Source organism: Kogia breviceps, chromosome 15, assembly GCF_026419965.1.
Source record: "Kogia breviceps isolate mKogBre1 chromosome 15, mKogBre1 haplotype 1, whole genome shotgun sequence".
NCBI classification, from domain to species: domain Eukaryota; kingdom Metazoa; phylum Chordata; class Mammalia; order Artiodactyla; family Physeteridae; genus Kogia; species Kogia breviceps.
In genome coordinates, this window is record NC_081324.1 from 80841015 (window position 1) to 80867121 (window position 26107).

At 37.8% G+C, this 26107-nt stretch overlaps 2 protein-coding genes across 25 annotated transcripts in view; one reads left to right on the forward strand and one right to left on the reverse strand.

Annotated features, from left to right (window-relative positions):
- The window catches only part of ATXN2 (ataxin 2), a 135824-nt gene that overhangs the window by 84968 nt on the left and 24749 nt on the right, over positions 1 to 26107 (forward strand). For 15 of the 24 annotated variants that reach the window (XR_010836769.1, XR_010836768.1, XR_010836770.1 and 12 more), the window contains 8 exons: positions 1895 to 2077; positions 3976 to 4173; positions 4570 to 4677; positions 5173 to 5243; positions 13967 to 14268; positions 15320 to 15383; positions 16002 to 16154; positions 16545 to 16611. Coding sequence is in view for 20 of the 24 variants with exons in the window: in XM_059040795.2 (XP_058896778.2) it covers positions 1895 to 2077; positions 3976 to 4173; positions 4570 to 4677; positions 5173 to 5243; positions 13967 to 14268; positions 15320 to 15383; positions 16002 to 16154; positions 16545 to 16611 (1146 nt within the window). In the remaining 4 variants the exon portion in view is untranslated. The remainder of the gene's footprint in view (positions 1 to 1894; positions 2078 to 3975; positions 4174 to 4569; positions 4678 to 5172; positions 5244 to 13966; positions 14269 to 15319; positions 15384 to 16001; positions 16155 to 16544; positions 16612 to 26107) is intronic. The other 9 variants (XM_059040796.2, XM_067014732.1, XM_067014734.1 and 6 more) reach the window with 1 other exon arrangement.
- Positions 1 to 26107, reverse strand: part of SH2B3 (SH2B adaptor protein 3) — a 92049-nt gene that overhangs the window by 9575 nt on the left and 56367 nt on the right. The gene's annotated exons all lie outside the window — the stretch shown is intronic.

Consider the following 26107-nt stretch of genomic DNA (forward strand, 5'->3'; position numbering starts at 1 on the left):
TGATGTTCATGAGAATATGTTAGATAAAATAGAACTCATTCGTGAGTGTGAGCGTGTTCACGACAGTTAGATGTAAAGACTCACACAAAAGTACACCTTCTGCATATTCAGGGATGCTGTGTTATTCAGTTTTTCCTTTTTTTTTTTTTTTTTTTTTGTGCGGTACGCGGGCCCTCTCGCTGTTGTGGCCTCTCCCGCTGCAGAGCGTAGGCTCCGGATGCGCAGGCTCAGCGGCCATGGCTCACGGGCCTAGCTGCTCCGCGGCATGTGGGATCCTCCTGGACCGGGGCACGAACCCGTGTCCCCTGCATCGGCAGGCAGACTCTCAACCACTGCACCACCAGGGAAGCCCCCAGTTTTTCTTTTTAAATAATTTGAATTAAAATATGTTTTCTAGTCATGTAGTTAGGTGACGCCGAAGCATTTTTTAAAATGTGAACTTCAAAATAAAACTATTAAATATAGTGGTTTTCTGTGTTTAATATAGAGAATATATTTTGTTTCTGAAAGTATTTTACATATTGCTGAATTTTTTAAGTTAGAGTTTGATTTTATTGAGCTATGCCAGCCATCTTTCTTGGTCTTTTTCTGTAAAGGGACATAAAAATTATGTATAAATATGCAAATACCCAGTTCTTACCTCATTCTTCAATATAAATTGTATCTCCAGTTGAAAATTATATAACATTAACACTCTTTGTAAGATCGTGCCCATGATTGAATTCCTACTCAGGGCACAAATTAATTTGACATTCTGAAGAGTTTGGCAAGGGACTTCCCTGGTGGTCCAGTGGGTAAGACTCAACACGTCCACTGCAGGGGGTACAGGTTCGATCCCTGGTCAGGGAACTAAGATTCTGTATGCCACGTGGCACAGCCAAAAATATAAAATAAAAAATAAAGAGTTTGACAAGGTAAGGGTAAGGGGCCTTGGCTTTGGCATTAAGAATTAGTTTTGCCAGGTGTTATCACTGTCGGGTTTCTGTGGTAAGAGTCATTGTGTCCACTGTTTTCGCCTGACAGTTTTGTTTGAATGCCCAGTAGACTTCTTTATAAATAGAAATTGCTAATGGGGTGACAGAATTGATTGATGTGGAATTTTGACAATTCGTATAGTGCAAATTTCTTCCCCAAATGTCAGTTATTCTAGTCTATAAGTCATGCCTTAACAATAGAATTTTCAGTTCACAGCCTATTAAGTAATGAGACACTTCCTACAGGTGAGGACTGTTTTAAGAAATGGGTCTTGAAATTGTTCACTGTGGCAGAAGAGATAGATAAATTAAGGTTTTGGAGAAATTTAAGAAGGAAAAAGTGTATCTTTTTACTAGTACAAAGACATATTGTGGTCAATAGTTTGTTGTTTAAAATTATTTTCCCCAAATTTTAGAGGTAATATATTGTAGAAAATTTGAGGGAAAAAGTTAAAAGTATATGTTAAAATAAAAATTATTGCATCATGTAGCTTTAATTCTTAACATTTTATATTTATTTTTATATGCCTACAAATAATGGGTATAGATTAAACAAATTGCTAAGATCTTTGAAGACTTATGACATCTTATTGTTTGATTTCTTACCACCAACTGCATCCCTCCCTTTCTTTAAAAATAAAGGGAAATAAAATAAAATTTAGTTGTAAAATTTTACGGCATTCCACAAAATAATTCTGAAAGAATATGTGTGGTGTTTGTTTGCTTTTTCTTAACCAAGAAGCAATGAGAGAGAGAGGGAATGTGTGTGTGTGTGTGTGTGTGTGTGTGTGTGTGTGTGTGTGTGTGAGAGAGAGAGAGAGAGAGAGAGAGAGAGAGAGAATGGTCTATGTGTATTCAGCAAAAAAGTGGTACTGATGGACATTGTGGCATTCATGTGTTGTTCACTGTTTCTTTCTTAGGGCCTCCAAGGATGTCCCCAAAGGCCCAGCGACACCCTCGAAATCACAGAGTTTCTGCTGGGAGGGGTTCCATTTCCAGTGGCCTAGAATTTGTATCCCATACCCCACCAAGTGAAGCGACTGCTCCTCCAGCAGCAAGGACCAGTCCCGCAGGGGGCACATGGTCATCAGTGGTCAGCGGGGGTAGGTAACACTTGGCTTGGAGCATAATGACAATGTTCATTTTGTTATTCTACTAGTTGTAAAAAGGGCTGAGCTTGAGCTATGTTTGAGGAATTGTAAGTATATATATGAAAAATAGTGAACTAACCAGGAATTGGGAAAGCTATATTTTTTTTTTCTGGGCTCTACCACTTACTTATATGTTAGGGCAAATCATGTGATCATTCTGAATTTCAGTTTTCTGAGTGAGTAATCTTTAGCTACTCTGCTTTATGGTCTTGTGATGAAATTCATGTGGGGTTCATAAATAAGAATATACTTTATAGTTTTATAAAGTACCACTCAAATGGAAGGCAAATATAGTACATAACATTTGGAGGGATCATATTTTGTGTCTTCTTAGCAACTTTGTTCATTGATTCATTCCACAAACATTTATTCTGGGCTTATAGTGCTGTGTCCCCGTCCCCCCCGCCCGCATTCATTCATTCCATGCATTTTTATTGACATTCTACTTTATGCCAGGCAGTATTATGGGCCCAGGTCCTTGTGTTTCCGTAGCACCAATATATGGCACTAATTCCTGACCATATTTCCCTTTTAAGGAATAACAAACACTGGGGCCCAAGTTTTATCTGTGATTTGTCTGAACAATGTGCTCATGGCAGCTATAAAAGTGTGAAAAATATACTTTGACAGGATCTTACAATTAAGACTGCTTTTGCTACTTAATATTGATGTTTTGCTTCCATGATGACTATAGAGTTTGAGCATGCGATAATTGTGGTTTTCGGTCATAATCTATCTTAATCAGTGCATAGAACTTTTAAAAGAAAAAGATCTTTAAGTTTAAACAAACAAAAATAAACCCACCTCCATTAAATATCTTTGGTTGGTACACATTGCTCACCTTCATATAGGTATTTATTGTAAATTCCTTTGAACTTTCTGTTTTCTTCTTTGGTCTTCAGTTACAAGGAAATGATTCAATTAATAAAAAATAGAATTTCTAAAATCTTTATTTCTTTAGTGTACCATTAATTGTTTGACATTACTCAGATGTCTGGAAATGAATTTTGAAAGTGGCAACATGATTATAGAAGTGAAAGAGTAAAATCACAGTTTTAGAGATACAGAACTGTGTTATAGATTTGCTCTTTATACTAATTAGAAAAATGACAGTTGAATAATACTTTCCTTCCTTGACCCTTTTGACTTAAAGAACCACTAAAGTGAAGCAAATTGAACCATTTTTCTCTAAATCTTTGAATCTGAATAGGTTTATAATGGCGTATGAAACCTATTAGATACTTATTTTGAAGTCATGTGGAATTTAAACCCCTCCTTGGATTAGCTTCCCCTTTGAGCTAAATTGAGTTCCCAATTTCCTTAGTTACTACTGAGTGGATTTTGATGTGGTAAGAAAGAGCATGTAGGATTTGCTGCAAACTGCTAAAGGTATTTGAGTTTATTATTTGAAGGAGGGCCAAATAAGCCTACTTCTTAGGGATTCCCCCCACCACCCCCCGCCCCCCCACCACCTATTTTAAAGAAACAGTCTCACTTTTTTTTCCTCAGTAGAGAATGTTATCTTTATCCTAAAAAGTAGCATTTTTCCTGCCTTAGAAATCCAGTTTCTAAATTCATAAAATATTTCATTTTATAATTAATATAATTAGTTAGGAGGGAAAACTACTGTTGGACATAGGTATTAGTAATTGCTTTCATTCTTCAGATATTTGTATTGTCCATCATCAGTGCTATTCCTCAGACTTCGGAAAAGAAAACAGGGTGATGGGATAAAAAGTAATTGGGGAGGAGGTCAGATAGAACTGTTTTACTTAGATCTTCAGAAAAGCCTTTTTGAAGAAGTGACATTGAACTGAGAATATAATGGGTAACTTTTCTCTTTCTTGTAGTTCCAAGATTATCCCCTAAAACTCACAGACCCAGGTCTCCCAGACAGAACAGTATTGGAAATACTCCTAGTGGGCCAGTTCTTGCTTCTCCCCAAGCTGGTATTATTCCAGCTGAAGCTGTTGCTATGCCTGTACCAGCTGCATCTCCTACGCCTGCCAGTCCTGCATCCAACAGAGCTGTAACCCCATCTCTTGAGGGTATGTAAGAAAGGGCTTCCAGATCCACAGTGTCATTTGTGAAGTTGAGTGTTAGAGGTTTAAAAGTTTATGAAAAATGGCTATGTTGTTTTATTCATAGGTATGTGTCAGTATTTGAGGGTACATTTAAAATTTTATATAAATGAAGTTAGTTTAAGTAATGCTACTAATTTCATATGTTATTCTTGAATGTATGTTATTAAGATAGTTTACATTCCTGGGTAGTAAATGTCACTATAAATAAAATTATTAGTGTTTCATATGTCTGCAAAGTTGGAAAGCCTTTGTTTAAATGTTCTTTTCCAAAAACATAGGATCAAACTTGTTGAATATTTTCCCCTTTTACTTCTATAGCCCCTATCTAACTTTGAGTTTTTGTAAAATATTGTTTTCTAGCTAAAGATTCCAGGCTTCAAGATCAGAGGCAGAACTCTTCTGCAGGGAATAAAGAAAATATGAAGCCCAATGAGACATCACCTAGCTTCTCAAAAGCTGAAAGTAAAGGTTAGAGCTTTAAAAAGTCTTTGGGTATAACTGTAGAAATAGGAAGGAATATGTCTTACTCTCATGCCCAATACAGAGTATTTTTGGTCAGTACTTTTTCTTAGGATTGTGCATATTTCAATGCATAATTTAACATGTCAACGTCTATAACATATTGAAATTATTATTATTTTTTTTTTTTTTTTTTGCGGTACACGGGTCTGTCACTGTTGTGGCCTCTCCCGCTGCGGAGCACAGGCTCCGGACGCGCAGGCTCAGCGGCCATGGCTCACGGGCCCAGCCGCTCCGCGGCATGTGGGATCTTCCCCGACCGGGGCTCGAACCTGGTCCCCTGCATCGGCAGGCGGACTCTCGACCACTGCGCCACCAGGGAAGCCCTGAAATTTTTATTATTTTGATAATAGAATTTATTTTCATTTCTAACATCCCATCCTGAAAGAATTTTAAGTTAAAGATTAGAAATAAATCTGGATCTAACACTTCTTAATTTTACAGGTATATCACCAATTGTTTCTGAACATAGAAAACAGATTGATGATTTAAAGAAATTTAAGAATGACTTTAGGGTAAGTATCATATTGACTAATGAATTAGAATTTTTAAAAAAGTTTTAAAGCATTACTAAAAATTCTTGTATCACTCATTTACAAAAATGCATTATATATACACCCAGAAAAATCAAACCATGTGTGTAGAAAGCTAAACATCTTTTTCTGTTTTTTTTCCTTTTTAATTTATTTATTTTTGGCTGTGTTGGGTCTTCGTTGCTGCACGTGGGCTTTGTCTAATTGATGGGAGCAGGGACTCCTCTTCGTTGAGGTGCATGGGCTTCTGTCATTGCGGTGGCTTTTCTTGTTGCAGAGCACAGGCTCTAGGTGCGCGGTCTTCAGTAGTTGTGGCACGTGGGCTCAGTAGTTGTGGCTCGCAGTCTCTATAGCTCAGGCTCAGTGTTGTGGCACATGGTCTTAGTTGCTCTGCGCCATGTGAGATCTTCCCAGACCAGGGATCGAACCCGTGTCCCCTGCATTGGCAGGCAGATTCCCAACCACTGTGCCGCCAGGGAAGTCCCTAAACATTCTTAAAGTTGGCTTTGTGTATTCTTAAAGTTGTCTTTGCATATGCTTTAAGTGAGGTAACTAAAATCATGAGATTTGGTAAGAACAATACAGGTATTAAATGAGAGAGAATGTAATTCCGACTTTGGAAGTCACCATAATGTAAGTTATTTGATATTCAGTTGACTACTTTATTCAGTGACAGTAGAGCAAGGCCAGGGCATTGATTATCTGATGTGGCATGTGGAAGATGTCCTAGACCCTGGTTTTACAAAAGAGTGGCAGATTAACACTTCATGCACAAATGTATTTTGGTAGACATCCTTCTATAATATCATTTCTCTCCCTTAAGACTTGCTGGATGTACTCTGACCTCTCCTGGATGACCGTTTCATTCTTTTGCACAATATTTACTGTAACATATTGTGCATATCAAGGTGTATTTTGAGACCAAATCAAGAAATCATCCTGAAACTTAGCTTCTTAATGGGGGAATATCTGATTATCAGCCTTTGAAAAAAGACTTAAAAGATGAATGGATCAAAAGCAAAAAGCAGCCTTTTCCTAGCCTGTGTTCTAGCTTCCTAAAAATTAATAAGTTTTTGCCAGTAGTTCATTCCTGACTTTTTGGCACCGTTTAAAATATTAAATATCATTTCATACCCTAGCACATTTATCTATTCAGCTTTAATGCTATTAGCAGTTGTAAATTTAATTTTAATTTTTTAAGCTATAGTTAATGCATGGACACGATACAAAGAATGCCCAGTGACTGAATGCCCAGATGCCCACTACCAGCTTAATACATCAAGCACTCCAGCACAGTTAAAGTCTCCTGTGTACTTGCCCACCTCAGCTGCATCCTCCTGCCAGAGCGAAGGGTATCTTTCCTTGCAGTTCTTTACACTGCATATGAAGAGATCCCTAAGCAACAGATGGTATTATTTTGCATAATCTTCACTTTGATATAAATGTCATGTTCTTGCCCATACTTTTATTTCCTCAGCATTATTTTTTACAGTCAGTCATTCTCTTCTTATAGTACACTTGCATGAATTTATTATGTTATGAAGAAAAGAAATTTTTTTTACTTTGAAGCATATTAGAGAGTATGTTTTTTGTAACAGTTTTATTGAGGTATAATTTGCATATCATACAATTTAGACGTTTAAAGTGTACAATTTAGCAGTTTTTAGTATATTCACAGGGTTATACAGTCATCACATAAGCCCTTAGCAGTCACTGCTTATTAGCTTTCAAACACTCCTCCCCCCAACCCCCATCCTAAACAACCATTAATCTGCTTTTTGTCTCCATGGATTGCCTGTTCTGGACATTTCGTATGAATGGAACCATACAATAAATGGCCTTTTGTGAGAGGCTTTTTTTCACTTACCATCATGTTTTCAGGGTTCATCCATGTTGTAGCCTGTGTCAGTACTTCATTCCTTTTTATGGATGAATAATATTCCACTATATGGATAGACCATATTTTATTCATTTATCATCAGTTGATGCCTCTTTGGGTTGTTCCCACTTTTTGACTGTTAGGAGTAATGCTGCTGTGAATATTAGTACACAGTTTTGTGTGGATATATGTTTTCATTTCTCTTGGGTATATACCTAAGAGTGGAATTTCTGGTTCATCTGGTAACTCTATCCTTAACCTTTTGAGGAAAACTTCTGGAATCTTTGCCAAAGCAGCTATGCTATTTTACATTTCCATAAGCAGTATGGGAGGGTTTCCGCTTCTCCACATCCTTACCAGCACTTGTTACTGTGGTTTTTTGATTATAGTCTTCCTTGTGGTATGTTGTGGTTTTGACTTGCATGTCTCTGATTGCCGATGATGTTGAGCATCTTTTTATATGTTGATTGCCCATTTGTTTTTCGTTTGTTTTTGTCTTTCTGCACATTTTAGTGAAGTAATTCATAACTACTGATTTTATTAGGAGACATATGTTGATGAAAGTATCCCCAAACCATCTCTCATGAAGATCAGTGCCTGCCATTTTTCACAAGAAGTTTCAGCCTTATACATAAGATGTCTACATATAACAGAACTGACATTACCACAATATACATCAGTATTTGTAGTCACAATATGGACATAAATGTCAACATCTATCAAGTAATGATAATTAGATATCTATGTGAATGTCATTTTGCTTGTATTTCCTTCTATTATGAGACATAATAAATAATCAACTAATTATAAAGTAATAAATGGGACAGGCAAAATGCCAAAAAATACTTCTAGTTATAAATTAAGGAAAATACAGTCATGATAATTGATTGCCCATTTGTATGTCTTCTTTGGAGAAATGTTTATTCAGATCTTTGCCCATTTTAAAAATTGAGTTGTCTTTTTATTGGGTTGTAAGAGTTCTGTATATATTCTGTGTACAAGTCTTGCATCAGATGTGTGGCTTGCAATTTTTTCCTCCCATTCTGTGGGTTGTCTGTTCACTTTCTTGATGTTGACAACTAAAGCACAAAATTTTTAAATTTTGATGAAGTCCAGTGTATCTATTTTTTCTTCTGTCCCTTGTGCTTTTGGTGTCGTATCTAAGAAACCTTTGCCTAATCCATAGTCATAAAGATTCACTCTTATTTTCTTCTAAGAGTTTCAATTAAGGCTGTGATCCATTTTGAGTACTTTTTAAAAAAATTTCAGTGTAGTTGATTTACAATGTTGTGTTAGTTTCAGGTGTATAGCAAAGTGATTCAGTTACACATATGTGTGTGTGTGTATATATATCTTCTTTTTGAGATTCTTTTCCATTATAGGTTATTACAGGATACTGAATATAGTTCCATGTGCTATACAGTAGGTTCATGTTGTTTTTCTATTTTATATATAGTGTGTATCTGTTAATCCCAAACTCCAGTATATTCCGCCGCTCCTTCCCTTTTGGTAACCATAAGTTTTCTGTGTTTGTGAGTCTGTTTCTGTTTTGTAAATATGTTCATTTGTATCTTTTTTTTAGATTCCACATGTAAGTGATGTCATATATTTGTTTCTGACTTACTTCACTTAGTATAATAATCTCTAGGTCCATCCATGTAGCTGCAAATGGCATTATTTCATTCTTTTTTATGGCTGTGTGTGTGTGTGTGTGTGTGTGTGTGTGTGTGTACATACACACCACACCACATCTTCTTTATCCATTTGTCTGTTGATGGACACTTAGATTGCTTCCATGTTGTGGCTCTTGTAAATAGTGCTGCTGTGAACGTCGGGGTGCACTTATCTTTTCAAATTAGAGTTTTTGTCTTTTCCAGATATATGTCCAGGAGTGGGATTGCTGGATCAAGTGGTAGCTCTAGTTTTAGTTTTTTAAGGAACCTCTATACTGTTGTTCTTAGTGGCTGCGCCAATTTATATTTTGAGTAATTTTATTTTAAAAAAAAAATTAAATTTATTTTTTATATATATTTTTGGCTGCATTGGATCTTTGTTGCTGCGTGCACGTTTTCTCTAGTTGCAACTAGTGGGGGCTACCCTTCATTGCGGTGCGCAGGCTTCTCATCGTGGTGGCTTCTCTTGATGCGGAGCATGGGCTCTAGGCACGCGGGCTTCAGTAGTTGTGGTGCACAGGCTCAGTAGTTGTGGTGCAGGGGCATAGTTGCTCCGCGGCATGTGGGATCTTCCTGGACCAGGGCTTGAACCTGTGTCCCCTGCATTGGCAGGCAGATTCTTAACCACTGCACCACCAGGGAAGTCCCAGTGATCTAGGTTTAAATCTTGCCCTCTGTACAACATTGAGGCATGTTGTCTACATCTCCCAAGCCAAAATGGGATAATTGTAGAACCTACTTCATCGTATTCTTGTGAAAATTAATGAAATACTGCCTGTAAAGTAAAGTGTTCAGTATAGTTCTTGACACATAGTATATACTCAATAAATATTAATTTTTATTACCAAAATATAGATGAACCAAAGTTGTACCGGCAATGACAGGTTTCTTTTTCTCTGAGTCACATAAGAATTTTAGTTTTCCCATAAAAATGTCCATTCTACCCAAAGCAATCTATGGATTCAGTGCAATCCTATCAAAATTCCAATGGCTTTTTTCACAGAAATAATGCAAACAATCCTAAAATTTGTATGGAACCATAAAAGACCTGAACAGCCAAAGCAGTCTTGAGAAAGAACAAAGCTGGAGGTATCACACTCTCTGATTTCAAACTGTATTACAAAGATATAGTAATCTAAACAGTATGGTATTGGCATAAAAACAGAAACAGATCAATGTAACAACAGAGAGCCCAGAAATAAACTCATGCATGTGCAGTCAATTTATGACAGAAGAGCCAAGAATATATTATGGGGAAAGGACAGTCTCTTTAATAAGTGGTATTGGGAAAACTGAACAGCCACATTCAAAAGAATGAAACTGCACCGCTGTCTCTCTCTCTCTTTTTTTTTAATTATTTATTTTTTGGCTGTGTTTCATCTTCGTTGCTGCGAGCAGCCTTTTACTAGTTGGGGCAAGCGGGGGCTACTCTTGTGGTGTGTGGGCTTCTTATTGCGGTGGCTTCTCTTGTTGCGGAGCACGGGCTCTAGGCATGTGGGCTTCAATAGTTGTGGCTCACGGGCTCTAGAGCACAGCTCAGTAGTTGTGGTGCATGGGTTTAGTTGCTCCGTGGCATGTGGGATCATCCAGGGCCAGGGCTTGAACCCATGTCCCCTGCACTGGCAGACAGATTTTTAACCACTGCGCCACCAGGGAGGTCCTGTACCACTGACTTATACCATACACAAAAATCAACTCAAAATGGATTAAAGATATGACAGTAAGCTCTGAAACCATAAAGTTCCTAGAAGAAAACATAGGCAGCTAAGCTCCTTGACATTGGCCTTAGCAGTGATTTTCTTATTTGACAATAGAAACAAAGGCAACAAAAGCAAAAATAAACAGCTGGGACCACATCAGATTAAAAGTCTTCTGCACAGCAAAGGAAGCCATCAGCAAAGTTAAAGGAAACTACCAAATGGGGAAAGTATTTGTAAGTCATATATCTTATGAGTTAATATCCACAATGTATAAAGAACTCATACAACTTAAATAGCAAAAATACAATCTGATTTTAAAATGAGCACAGGATCTAAATAGACATTTTTTCCAAAGAAGATGTAAAGATGGTGATGGGTCCATGAAAAGGTCCTCACTAATTATTAAGGAAATTATTAAGGAAATGTAATTATTAAGGAGATTATTAAGGAAATATAAATCAAAACCACAATGAGGGGACTTCACTGGTGGTCCAGTGGTTAAGAGTCTGCCTTCCAATGTAGGGGATGTGGGTTTAATCCCTGGTCAGGGAACTGAGATCCCATATGCTGTGGGGCAATGAAGCCTGTGCACCACAAACAGAAACCTGCCCACTATAACAAAGAGCCCACGTGTCACAACTAAGACCCGATGCAGCCAAATAAATAAATAAACAAATATTTTAAAAAAACAAAACCACAGTGAGGTATCTCACACCTGTTAGAATGGCTATTCTCAAAAATACAAAGCAAGAAATAACAAGTCCTGGCCAGGATGTGGAGAAAAGGGAACCTCTGTGCACTATTGGTGGGTAAATTGGTGCAGCCACTATGGAAAACAGTATGAAGGTTCCTCAAAAAATTAAAAATAGAACTATCATATGATCCAGCAGTTCCACTTCTGGGTATTATCCAAAGGAAACGAAAACACTAGCTCGCAAGGTATGTGCACGTGTGTGCACACACACAATGGAATTACTCTTCAGCCATAAAAAAGAAGAGTAAGTGCCATTTTTGACAACGTGGATGGCCCTTGAGGGCATTATGCTAAGTGAAATAAGTCAGAGAAGTTCAAATATTGTATAATCTCACTTATTTGTGGAATCTTAAAAAAAAGAAAACAAAACCAAACCCAAAATCATCAGTACTGACTGGTGGTTGCCAGAGGCAGTGGGTGCAGCAAAATGAGTGAAGGTGGTCAAAAGGTACAAACTTCCAGTTATAAATAAGTCATGGGGAAGTAATGTACAGCATGGTGACTATAGTCAGTAATACTGTATGGTATATTTGAAAGTTGCTAAGAGAGTAGGTCTATATAGTTCCCACCATAAGAAAAAAATTTTTTTTTTGCGGTACACGGGCCTCTCACTGTTGTGGCCTCTCCGGTTGCGGAGCACAGGCTCCGGACGCGCAGGCTCAGCGGCCATGGCTCACGGGCCCAGCCGCTCCGCGGCATGTGGGATCCTCCTGCACCGGGGCACGAACCCGTGTCCCCTGCATCGGCAGGCAGACTGTCAACTGAGCCACCAGGGAAGCCCAAGAAAAAAAATTTTTAACTGTGTGGTGATGGCTGTTAACTAGACATTGTGATCATTTTGCAACACTTAAGTATATTGAATCACAACATTGTACACCTGCAACTAATATGAAGTTATATGTGAATTATTTCTCAATAAAAGGAAACAGTGGTTCAATTTTGAAAAAATAAAAAGAATAATCTCAGTTTTCTTTTATGTTTAGTGTATTGCAGATAGGAAATACAGAAGAATGTTCAAAAGCATGAATTGTGCCTTATTTTCCTCATTTATAAGATTGCACTAGTAGTATGTACATCAAATAGGGCTGTTACAGTGACTGAATGAATGAGTTTGTAAATAGTTTAGAACAGTGTCCAACCCATAGTGAGTACTATAGGTAATGTTTGCCATTATGTGAATAACAACATCAAAAGCCTTATTTTTGCCTCGCTCGAAGACCTTTGTGACAAATATTTAAAGTTTTATGCAGTACACAGTTGGTCCGTTACACATATAGCCTCTACTAAACATTAAGTACCTATATTGTGACTTAAATTCCCACTGTGTCCAAATGTTGCTTTCACCTTCTGCCGTCAACTGCTTGGAGACTTTTATCACTATATTGGTGATGCAGTGAAGCTTGAGAAGCCCCCGAGATGTGTGGTGCTCCTTGCCAGGATACCAAGGGCTCCAGTAGTGAGACTTTGACAGTGGTCCGCCTTTCCTGAGGCTGAGGAGGTAGTTTGTCTCTCTAGTCTTGCAGCCCCTTCTGCTGTACAATTGCTCTTTAGCTTATTCTCACTGCCTAGGGCTGCTGCTTGGATTTATTCTCATTTCCACCATGGCTCCTTCTACTTGCTGCCCTTTTCTTCTCTTTTTCTTGTCATTTCCTTCAGCTCTTCCTGTTTTCTTTCTTCTGTGGAGTAGGGCATCTTAAATCATCATCAGACAGTAGTAGCATTGACTGCTTCTGGTCTGCAAACTTAAAAACCCCATCATTTATTTTACTAACATTTTTGTCTTCTGGTCTTCTTGTTGGTGCTTCTGTTTTGTGGTTTCCTGTATGGGTTACAAGGTCTAACTGACCTACATGTCTAGTCAGGTCTCCCTCTGAATCCACCTACTTCAGACTTTCCAACTCACCACTTCTCAAGGTCAAGCCCAGGTCTTAGTCCAGCTGCCATAATGGTCTCTACACTCTTACTTGGCTTCCTGCAATTCATTTTCCACAAAGCTGCCGTGCTCATCTTTGTGAACTATAAATCTTCTCAGTCTGTACCTGCTTAAACTTCTTCAGTGACTTCTCATTATCCTGAGAACTAAAAGTTAGAGTTCTTAACATAGCTTTCAAGTTCCTTTATGATCTCGTTCCTCCTGGGTGAATTTGTCATTTCTTGACTCATCTTGTGCCCACCAGTACTTTTCTGTTCCACAGCGGGGCCATCTTCTGCCTTTCCTATGGGTCTTTAAAGATGCTGTTTCTTGTACTTAGACTTTTAGTCCCTTTTCCAAACTCCCCCGCAAACCCCCAACATCTTTCACACTTTAGGCTGGATGACATTTCCATTGAGGAGCCTTCTCTTTCCATGAGTTGCTGTTTCCCGTGGGATCCTATAGCATTTACGCCAGTTTGTCCAGTGTCTAATCTCATCCATATGGAAAGCTTTGGGAGGATAGGAACTATTTCATATTTCCATTCCTAGCACACACAATTTCTGACACATGGTATGCACTCAGTAAATATTTAACTTTTCAGGCTAGGACATTTGAGTGCTTAGATGACTGCAGTTGTGTTGTATAGACATTTTGTTATTGTTGCTTTATAATGAAAACATTACTCGTAAAGTATGAAAAAAGTCTTATTCAGTTTGCTCGTGGAAAAAAAATCGATTACTGGAGTTATTTAAAATATTTAAGTATAATTATTTCCTTTATTTAGTTACAGCCAAGTTCTACTTCTGAATCTATGGATCAGCTGCTAAACAAAAATAGAGAGGGAGAAAAATCAAGAGATTTGATCAAAGACAAAATTGAACCAAATGCTAAGGATTCTTTCATTGAAAATAGCAGCAACTGCACCAGTGGCAGCAGCAAGCCGAGCAGTCCCAGCATTTCCCCTTCAATCCTCAGTAACACAGAGCACAAGAGGGGGCCTGAGGTCACATCCCAAGGGGTTCAGACTTCCAGTCCAGGATGTAAACAAGAGAAAGATGATAAAGAGGAGAAGAAAGATGCAGCTGAGTGAGTAAACCTGGAATTTAGCACATCTGTTATTTACTTAACTTTTCCTTAAGGTGTCCAGAACCTTCCAACTCAAGAATCTATCTAGACTTTTAGACTGCTTTATAAGTAGCTCTCAACTTACAAAAAAAATGGCGTAAACAGATGACATCTTAAGTCAATTAGGTCATTGCACCCTATACTCTTCTTCCCTCCTCCACCGGTTTTCCACCCTGTGGCAAAAAAACCCTATGCGTAAATTAAGAATGGCTTATTTATAAATGTACAGGGTGTTGAAAAATCACTGGCTTCAGGACTGATAGCCCCTGTATGCTAGTCAGTACCCACCTCCTGGCTGTGCTACTCGACTAAGAACTTCCACTGCCAAGAAGAGAGAGAAGTCTCTGGTGCCCCTACTTGGAATTCAATGTGTTTTCCATCAAAAAAAAAAAAAAAAAAGTTTCAGTTAATAGTTAGATTTGTTAAGATAGAATTAATTCTGCACATCCAATATATTATCAATTAAATGGGCTTTTGTGGGCTAGTCTTGGAACCTAACCACACCACCATTGATTTATTTGTTCTGGGTTCCATACAACCCATTTACAGATGAACTTTTGGAATGCAAATGTTGATAAGTCAAGGAGCACTTATTCTTAATTTGAGGCAAAAATTTTTTATTAGAGTCATGATTTTTCCCAAGATATTTCATATAGGAAACAATTTATCACATAAAAAATACTGCATGCTAGAGAATTGGTATATTAAAGATTGCTTTTACGGATATTTTATAAGCGGCTACTGTCTTTTCAGTTTAAGTTTTGTTGATTGCTTTTGAGAGAGGCATTCGTATTACACTTTTTAAAAAATTGTCCTTTTTTGGCTAGTAATTATCAAAATAAAGGGTGGGAATTATGTATATGTGTGTTTTAATGAAGAGAATTAGTGATCTTCTAATGAGAATTGTTTAAATGTTTAGCAATTTAAAAAAAACTGTCACTTGTATAAAAGACTTTACAGTAGCATAAGTTCCATGCAGATTTCACTGGGCTTTATTTTTTTTCTGGTGTAGGCAAGTGAGGAAATCAACGTTGAATCCCAATGCGAAGGAGTTCAACCCTCGTTCCTTTTCTCAGGTAAGTGTTTCTCTCTCTCTGTGAAGTAATCTAGCCTCTTAAAAAAAAAATTAGTAGTAGTAATATACCCTTTCCTATACCTGCCATCTAAATTCAATTATAGTATGCTAAAACAACTTTAAGTTCTTTTTTCTTCTGTAGTCATTAATGAATATTTTTGAGCCATAGGAAAAAAATGATAGTTTTGTCATCAGTTAGATGTGGTCTGGGGCAAATTTTTTAATCTTTCTGACTCAGAATTTGAAGATGGTTGGTCAGCGAGGCTCTCAGGTTCACAGATACACAGTTATTATTCTACTGACTTTGTAAGATGATGTGTTTATTTTTTAATTTTTAAAAACAGTCTCCAGTTCCTTAAAAATCACCACTGCTGTTTTTAATAGCATTGTTGATTAATTGGTAACATTATTCAACCAATAATACTTGGTTATTGGTAACATAACTAAGTATTTTTTTTCTTTTATTTGAAACGTGGAAGTTTATTTTCTGTGAGATATTTTCATTAAGAGGTACTACTAATCAACAGTGAGTTAAACTGAGAAAGATGGGGGGAATCAGTCCTCAAATTGCAGTAATGATTAGCTTTTCACCTTAAGGTAGTTGATTTTGTTTTTGTAGCCAAAGCCTTCTACCACCCCAACTTCGCCTCGTCCTCAAGCACAACCTAGCCCATCTATGGTGGGTCATCAGCAGCCAACTCCAGTTTATACTCAACCTGTTTGTTTTGCACCAAATATGATGTATCCAGTCCCAGTGAGCCCAGGAGTGCAAGTAAGTCATAGAATTTGGTGTTCATTTACCCTCTCTAAGTTATTTGTATTTGACACCAAGAACCCTGTAGGTATGCAGTGATTTGAGGCAGTGATGGTATAACAGAGGTATTTAAAAAAAGTGGAAGCTTGCAGTGTGGTGTGTTGTTAGTATAAGGACCTAAATCTGAGAATGTTTCTGGTAAGAAAGATGATTTAGATTTACTGTAGTTTGGGGTTTGTCTTTTTAGCTGTGGGTGTGATTTTATTTTTTAATGACTCATAAAGAATGAGGAAACCTCAGAGCTAGCTCTCTAGCAATATGCAACTAAGAGAGAGTGGTAAAATACATTCTTAATATCTTGAGAGCCTAATCTTCAGTTTTTGTTTTTGTTCTTTTTATTCCCTTAAGCCTTTATATCCTATACCTATGACGCCCATGCCCGTCAATCAAGCCAAGACATATAGAGCAGGTAAAGGTGAGAATAATCCTGCCTGTATTTGCTTGTAGTCTGCATGCTGCATGAATTAAATAACTCAATTAATTTATAATGAATAAATATTTTTGGTTCAGTTTTGACTTTCACTGAAGCTGTTCATTGACTTCTGGTGCTCAACATTACATCAGGTATTTAGATGCATTTTTATGAACAAAAACAGAAGGAGAAAATACCCATCAGTCGTGAATTTCAGGATCCTCTTCACAAAAAATAATTTAATTTTGAAGTTTTCAATGTTAAATTTGGAAAGAGCATTCGCTACATTAATTAACTAGTTGCTGACGTTCTTATTTTATATAATATATGATTTTTTCCCCAAAATTTAGAATTTCTTTTTGAGCAGAGATGGCTCACTTCAGAAACCATCAAAATGCTATTAGAGGAATGTTTCCTCATCTTTAAAATGAGAGTGTTGTATAATCTAGTGTTCTCTGTGTAGAAGAGCCTTTATAGAAAAAAAACACATATTTATCTTAAAAGGAAATTTCTTAATGTTGAAAAATGCTAAAGGGTTCCCCTCTTTTGCCATTTAGGTAATTGAGAGCAATTATTTGCTATAATTTTATTGAGAATAGAAAGTAGAATGGTTTATATGGTAAAGTCATTTCTCAGTGCCCAGTAATTATACCCCCATCACGCAAATTTCACTTCTTTTTTTCTTTTCCATTATAGTTTATTGCAAGGTATTGACTGGAGTTCCCTGTGTTGTCTGTCTCATATATGGTAGTTGGTATCGGCCAGTCCCAGGTGCTTCATGTGTCCCCACCGCATTCCCTTTTGGTGACCATAGTTTGTTTTCTGTGTCTGTGAGTCCGTTTGTTTTGTAATAAGTTCGTTTGTATCATATTTTAGACTCATATGTGATATCGTATGATATTTGTCTTTCTCTGCCTGACTTCCTTCACTATTAGTATGATAATCTCTGGGTTCATCCATGTTGCTGCCAAGTGGCATTATTTCATTCTTTTTTTATGGCTGAGTAATATTCCATTGTCTATATGCCACATCTTCTTTATCCATTCATCTGTTGATGGACATTTAAATTTAAGTTGCTTCTGGCACTTCCCTGGCAGTCCAGTGGTTAAGACTCTGCGCTTCCAGTCCAGGGGGCGCAGGTTCAGTCTCTGGTCAAGGAACTGAGAATCGCACAAGCTGTGTGGCGCAGCCAAAAAAAAAAAGTATGATATCCTTTATCTTTCCTTAGAACACTGGAACCTATTGGAAGAACTCTACCTTAGATCATTTAAAGTTATCTAGTTTTATAGGGTTAATCTTATTTTGAGGACCTGCCATTTCATTTCTACATACTTCGTGTGTATCATATATAAAAGTATAGACGTTTTTGTTAGATAGCCAGAGTCTGTTATCACACTTTATAAAAATAAACAGTAATTCTTTTTTATCATCTAATAACCATCATAATCAGATTACCCTGACTGGGCCAACAATATATTTTTACAGTCCGTTTGTTTTCAATACGGATCAAAATAAGATCTTCACATTATTATATTTGTTACATGTCTTTGTAGTTCCCCTGCTGTTTTTACCCCTGCTGTTGCTTTGTGGCAGAAACCAATTATTATGTAGCATGTCCTGTATTCTAGATTTGTCTCTTTACTTCTTGTGATGTCATTGTTTACATTCAGGTTTAACTTTATTACGGGAAGAGATAAGAATACTTGATAGATATTTGTGAGTACTGTATATTGGATCATTTGAGAGCTGTACAATATCTGGTCCTACTTTGAGTTATTGTAAGATTTATTAAGGGCTTAGGTGTTGATAGCCTGATCCTCCCCTCCCCAATTGTAAAGTTTTCTATTAGTCTTTCATCTAATTCATTAATGATTGATACTTAACATCATCTTTTCATTGGGCTATGGTTCTCAAATTTTAGTGTACATTAGAATCACTTAGAGAGTTTGTTAAAAACACCAATTGCTTGGCCCCATCCCCAGAATTTCTATTTCAGTAGGTTTGGGGCATAGCCTGAGAATTTACTTTTCTAGTGCAATTTATAAAAAAACCAATTCCCTAGTGATCCTGCTGGTACAGGGCCATACTTTGGAAATCACTGTAATTAGGAGCTTGAAAACAGCGATTTCTGAATTTCTAGTATTTCTTCTCCATTTATTAGCTAGAATCATTCTGTAAGGGACTATTCTTTTTATCAAGGGCTGTTTGGGTATCCTGAAATAGTTTGTACAGGAAAGTTATGAATACATGGATTTTCATATAATTTTATATATTCATTGTATTTCAGTCATTTATTTTTTTTTTGCTGCTCCCATTGTCCCATCTTTGATCGATGGTAATCACTTCAAGTTGTCTCCTATGTCCTTTGGGTACTACTCATTTGTCTCTGATAGCTTCCTTTCTGCTACAAATATGATGTCTCAGGCTAATCTTCTTCTAACTCTAGACCTGGATCAGTAATCCTCCAAGCAACCCTCATTCTCTTTGCTGGGAAATACTGTTTAGAAACCATTTTTTGGTCATTGGATATATTCTTTGCTATTGAGTTAATAATATCTGTCTTTGAACAAATTACCACAAAGCTTAGCTGCCTAAAACAACAAACATATATTATTTCACTTAGTTTCTGAAGGTCAGGAATCCAGGAGCTACTTAGCTAGGTGGTTCTGCCTTAGAGTCTCTTAAGAAGTTGCAGACAAGATGTGGGCTAGAGTAGTGGTTATCTGAACTGGGGCTGGTGGATCTACTTCCAGATTCAGAGCTGTTGGCAGGATAGTTCTGGTCATAACATGGCAGCTGGCTTCTCCCATAATGAGTATTCAGAGAGAAACGGACCTAAATGGAAGCTACAGTTTGTTTAACAATCTAACCTTGGAAGTGACGTATCTTAACTTCTGTCATTTGCTATATAGATCAAGCAGAGCAAATCTGGTGCATGTGGGAGGGGACTGCATAAGGGTGTGAATACCAGGAGGCGGGATCATTGGGGGCTATCTTAGAGGCTGGCTTATTTACATTTTCCTATAATGTGTATTAGATGTTTCCAAACTATTTGTTGTCTAACTCCTGGACTACAGAATAAAATTTAAGATTTCTTTAGTATCGGTTTCACTAAGAATTCTTTTTTGTTTTTTTGCGGTACACGGGCCTCTCACTGTTGTGGCCTCTCCCGTTGCGGGGCACAGGCTCCGGACGTGCAGGCTCAGCGGCCATGGCTCACGGGCCCAGCCGCTCCGCGGCATGTGGGATCCTCCCGGACCGGGGCACGAACCCGCGTCCCCTGCATTGGCAGGCGGACTCTCAACCACAGCGCCACCAGGGAAGCCCACTAAGAATTCTTTAAGTGCCAATTTTCAGAGTCAGGAGTTGCTACCCTTGTTACTTCCAAAATACTATTTTCTATAGTTACTGAGTTATGTCAGCAGTTTGACACATAGTTAGGTTAATCTGATTGAGTTCGTTATCATTTGTAAGGATAGTTTTTTTTATTAATTTTAATTTTTATGTGTGAAATATATATTTTCAAAGTGGAAATTACATAAAAAGATTATTCAGAGAAGTGTTGCTTTCATCCCAGTCTCTTCATTTGTCCTTCCCTCATCCCTCCATCCCAGATGTGGGTCATCCCTTCCATCACCAGCAGGTGATCATTTCAAGTTACTTTCTATGTATCCTTACAGTGTCTGTTTTTGCAAGTATACATTTATTTCTTTGCAAATAATACATTGTTTTTTTTAAATGGTTCTGTTTAGATATATAGTTGACCTTTGAACAACCCGGGGGTTAGGGACACTGACCCTCTGTGCAGTCAAAAACTGAATATAATTTATAGTCAGTCCTCCATGGCCACAGTTCTAGATCAACCAACAGTGTATCGTTTAGTGCTGTAGTACTTACTGTTGAAAAAAATCTGCGTATAAGTGACCCACACAGTTCACACTTCTATTGTTCAAGGGTCAACTGTAATTCGAATGCGATAAAATTCATCCCTCTGAAGTATACAGTTTGGTGGGTTTTAAGATATTCTCGGAGTTACCCAATCATCACCACAGTCAATTTTAAAACGTTTTCATCATTCCAAAAAGAAACCTCATACCTTTTAGTAATTGTTCCCCTCCCACCCCATGCGCATATACACTCATACCCTAGACATGCTAATCTACCTTCTCTCTGTAGATTTGCCTATTCTGGATATTTCATATGAATGAAATCATATTGAATGCAGTGTTTGTGACTGGGTTCTTTCACTTAGCATAATGTTTTCAAGGTTCATCCATTTTGGAGCATATATCAGTACTTCATTCCTTTTTATGGATGAATAGTATTCCATTGTATAGATACCACATTTTATTTATCCATTCATCAGTTGATGCTTCTTTGGGTTGTTCCCACTTTTGACTGTTGTGAAATAATGCTGAACATTAGTGTACAGTTTTTGTGTGGACTTATGTTTTCATTTCTCTTGGAGTGGAATTAGTTTTGAAACTGCTACACTGTTTTCCAGGGTGGCTGCACCATTTTTTATTCCTACCGGTAGTGTACAAGGGTCCCAACTTCTCCACATCCTCACCAGCATTTGTTGTCTGTCATAATCCTAGTGGTTATAAAATAGTATTTCATTATGGTTTTGATTTGTATTTTCCTAGTGACTGATGATGTGGAACATCTTTTCATGTGTTCATTGACCATTTGCATATCTTCTCTGGAGAAATGTTTATTCACATATTTGACCTAGTTTTTAATTAAGTTATTTGTCTCTTAATCACTGAGTTGTAAGAGTTTTTTATATAGTCTATACAAATCTTTTATCAGATACAGGATTTACAGGTATTTTCTCCATTTTATGGGTTGTCTTTTTACTTGCTTGATGGTGTCCTTTGCAGCACAGAAGCTTTAAAATTTTGATGGAACTTCGATTTATTTGTATTTTTGTTGTTGCTTTTGCTTTTGGTGTCATACTAAGAAACCATTTCCTGACTCAAGGTCACAAGGATATACTGTGATTTCTTCTAAGAGTTTTATAGTTCAGCTCTAACATTTAGGTTGGTGATACATTCTGAGGTAATTTTTGTGTATAGTATGAGGATGGGGTCCACATTCATTCTTTTGCATGTGGATATCCAGTTATCCCAGCACCATTGGTTGAAAAGACTGTTCTTTCCTGATTAAATTGTCATGGCATCCTTGTCGACATTTATTTTTCTTCCCTCATACACAAAACGAAGCACACTATATGTACTGTTCCGCACCCATGAGTTTTTTTGTTTGAAGACATCATATTCCTAGGAATTACTATATATCACTGCATCAAGATTTTCCTTATACTTTTTTTTTTTTTTTTTTTGCTTGGTACACGGGCCTCTCACTGTTGTGGCCTCTCCCATTGTGGAGCATAGGCTCCAGACGTGCAGGCTCAGTGGCCATGGCTCACGGGCCCAGCCGCTCCACGGCATGTGGGATCCTCCCGGACCGGGGCACGAACCCGTGTCCCCTGCATCAGCAGGTGGACTCTCAACCACTGCACCACCAGGGAAGCCCTCCTTATACTTTTTTAAATTGAGTTACCTTACTGAGTAGTAGGAGTATGGGTGAATGTAATTCCTTTTTCTGTATTTCAAACATTTTCTTGTAGTCTATGGCTTCTTTATCCATTTTGGAGTCCATTTGATCAATTTTTATTCTGTGGTTGTATTTTTGTTTCCTATATTTGCATACTCCAAGGTTGCAAAGATTTTCTCCTATGGTTGTTTTTTTCCTAGAAGTGTTACGATTTTCTCCTGTGATTTACCTTTTGATTTTTTGGTTTATGGTTTTTAAGATTTTTGCCCACTCATGTGTAGTAAAAGAATTCATATGCTTTGTAGAATTTATATAACTCCCTCTTTTTTTATTTGCGGTACGCAGGCCTCTCACTGTTGTGGCCTCTCCCATTGCGGAGCGCAGGCTCAGTGGCCATGGCTCACGGGCCCAGCCGCTCCGCGGCATGTGGAATCCTCCCAAACCAGGGCACAAACCCGTGTCCCCTGCTTCGGCAGGCAGACTCTTAACCACTGCGCCACCAGGGAAGCCCTCAGTTGGCTTTTAAGAATGTTTTTATTACTGAAAATTTCAAACATATACAAATAAGCAGTTAGACTAGTACAATAGTGTAAAATACTCATTGGTCAGCTTTAATAGTTAGAAACTCATGGCCAGGGCTTCCCTGGTGGCAAAATGGTTAAGAATCCGCCTGCGAATGCAGGGGACATGGGTTCGAGCCCTGGTCCGGGAAGATCCCACATGCCACGGAGCAGCTAAACCTGTGCGCCAGAACTACTGAGCCTGCGCTCTAGAGCCCGCAAGCTGGAACTACTGAGCCTGTGTGTTGCAACTACTGAAGCCCATGAGCCTAGAGCCCATGCTCCGCAACAATAGAAGCCACCGCAGTGAGAAGCCTGCCCACGGCAGCGAAGAGTAGCTAGCCCCCCCTCACTGCAACCAGAGGAAGCCTGCGCGCAGCAACAAAGACCCAGTGCAGCCAAAAAGAAAATAAATAAATACATTTATTTTTAAAAAAGAAAAAGAAACTAACTCATGGCCAGTTTTGTTTCATCTACAGGACCTCTCTCCTCTCAGACTGTTTTGAAGCATATCCCGATACACCATTTTATTTGTAAATACTTTATTTTAAAATTCTTAAAGAGAAGGGGTCTTTTAAAAACAAACATAAAACATTACAATACCATTATCACACCAAAAAGACTTAACAGTAATTCCCTTATATCCTCAAATTTCTGTGGCTATTTTTAAAATACATATATTTTTTTACAGTTAATTTGTTCCAGTTAGGATCTGAATGAGATTTACAAATTGCATTTGTTTATCATGTTTAAGTCATTTTTTTTTAATTGTTTTATGTTGTGGTAAATTTTTATTATGACAGTTTTAAAGACATGTTTTGTTCATTCATAACCCTCACAGAGTTGTGGACTCTTTCTTTTTTTAAACCATAGTTAAAATACCATTTTTCACACCTAAAAAAATTAATAGTTATTTCTTCCTATCAAATGTGTAGAGCACAAGTTTTTCTTACTGTCTTATGGATTTTTCTTAATAGTTGGCTTATTGAGCCACAAGCCAGGATCTGCACTTTTCATTTGATTGGTTTCTCTCAATGTTAACTCTCTCTTATAGGTTGCTCCTTAGTTTTTTCCATTTCTATCTTATTTAAATCTAATTTGTTTTGTCCTATATTCTTTCCCACCATCTGAATTTCATGGATTGTGTCCCTATGATATTGTTTCAAGTGTTCCTCTGTCCCCTATAGTCCTTGTGAACTGACTGTAGATAAGAAAGATTAGTTTGTATTTTTTAAAACTTAACCTGGAATGTTTCATAGATGATGTGTGTACTTTTATTAGGAGTCATTTTCTTACCTCTGTCTTTTTTTTTTGGATAGTAGGAGTAACTTGGCTGCCTTATCTATCCAGGATAACGTTTCATACCAGCTCTTCTCTGTTTGTTTTAGCAGCACTGACAATCACTGTCTAGTGCTAGATTCATTATTTCATTAAGGATTGCAAAATGGCATTCTCATTCTGTCATCTCTTTTTCAGTTATTAGCTGGACTATTTCTATAAAGAAAAACTTTACCTTGTCAAACTATTTGGTTACCATGAGGTACAGTTTGTGAAAGAAAGGCAGCTAAACTGCCTATCATTTCAAGGCAGTTCTCAAAATAATGAGTTGGTTTCCTATTATCCCTAAAGGTTGACCAGTGAGGGTTTGTTGTCGTTGTTGTTGTTCTATTAGTATGAACTCCTGGGTTTTAATATTCAGTTTGCCAATTGGCATTTTCATTAGAACTACATTAAATTTATAAATATATAATTTAGAGATTAACTTAGAGGAGAATTGCTATCTTTATATTGTCTTCCTATCCATGAACAAATGATGCATTTCTGCTTGTTTAAATCTGCTTCTCTACCTTCAGTAGTTGTTTTGTTTGTTTCTTTCTTTTCTAAATTTATTTTTTATTTTTGGCTGTGTTGGGTCTTCATTGCTACGCACGGGCTTTCTCTAGTTGCGGTGAGCAGGGGCTACTCTTCATTGCGGTGCACAGCCTTCTCATTGTCGTGGTTTCTCTTGTTGCAGAGTACGGGCTCTAGGCACGCAGTCTTCAGTAGTTGTGGCACACAGGCTTCAGTAGTTGTGGCACACGGGCTCAATAGTTGTGGCTCATGGGCTCTAGAGCACAGGCCCAGTAGTTGTGGCACACGGGCTTAGTTGCTCCGCGGCATGTGGGATCTTCCCGGGCCAGGGCTTGAAGCCGTGTTCCCTGCATTGGCAGGCAGATTCTTAACCACTGCACCACCAGGGAAGCCCCTTCAGTAGTATTTTTAAGTTTCTCTTAAAGGTTTTATGTGTTTCTTCAGTTTTTGCCTTAGGTATTTTCTTTTTTTATCGTTAGTGTAAAGTGGGTTCATCTTTTCCATTGCATCTTCTATGTATATGAAGGCTATTTGCCGTCTTTGTTAATCTTATATCCTGCTGCTTTACTCTTCAAATAACAGGGAAAATTAAGGACTTGCTTCTGAAATGCAGCCATAGATCATATAAGGCATATCTTTCCTTCATGATAGTAGTGCCTTTTTGTACAAAACCACCTCTTTGTCTTCTTGGTGTGTAATGCAGTATTATCATTTTTGCGTCCTGTGAGAAAAATTTAGTTGTATTTGAAAATATGCTGAAGTCAGGAACATTTTGGGACAGATATTCTTTGTGTGTGGGGTTAGACTGGGGTGGGGTCTGTGTATTATAGGATGTTTATTAGCATCCCTGGCCTCTACCCATTAGATGCTAATAGTGTCCTCCCCTTCTCTAATTGTGACAACCAAAAATGTCTCCAGATGTTACCAAATGCCCCTTGAAAGGCAAAATTGCTCCCAGTTGAAAACCATTCACATAAAGAAATGGCTGAAGTATGGCCAGTTTAAACTGTGGTTTAAGATTAAGGTAGATTCAGTTTGGGTGGGTGGGGGGTAATACAACCATAAAACCAGGTATATCTCTGTATATTTTATCTTTTAAGATTTTGTTCAAGCATTTTTTTGTTGTTGTTTTTGTTTTCTTTTTTAATTTTTAGTTTTTGGCTGTGTTATGTCTTCGTTGCTGCACGCAGGCTTCTCGTTGTGGTGGCTTCTCTTGTTGCGGAGCATGGGCTCTAGGTGTACAGGCTTCAGTAGCTGCAGCACATGGGTTCAGTAGTTGCGGCTCGCGGGCCCTAGAGCACAGGCTCAGTAGTTGTGGCACACAGGCTTAGTTGCTCCGCAGCATGTGGGAATCTTCCTGGACCAGGGCTCGAACCTGTGTCCCCTGCATTGGCAGGTGAATTCTTAACTACTGATCCCCCAGGGAAGTCCCAAGCATTGTTTTTATAACTAGAATTTTTTATTTTTAAAAATCAGTAAACTTGGGCTTCCCTGGTGGTGCAGTGGTTGAGAGTCCGCCTGCCGATGCA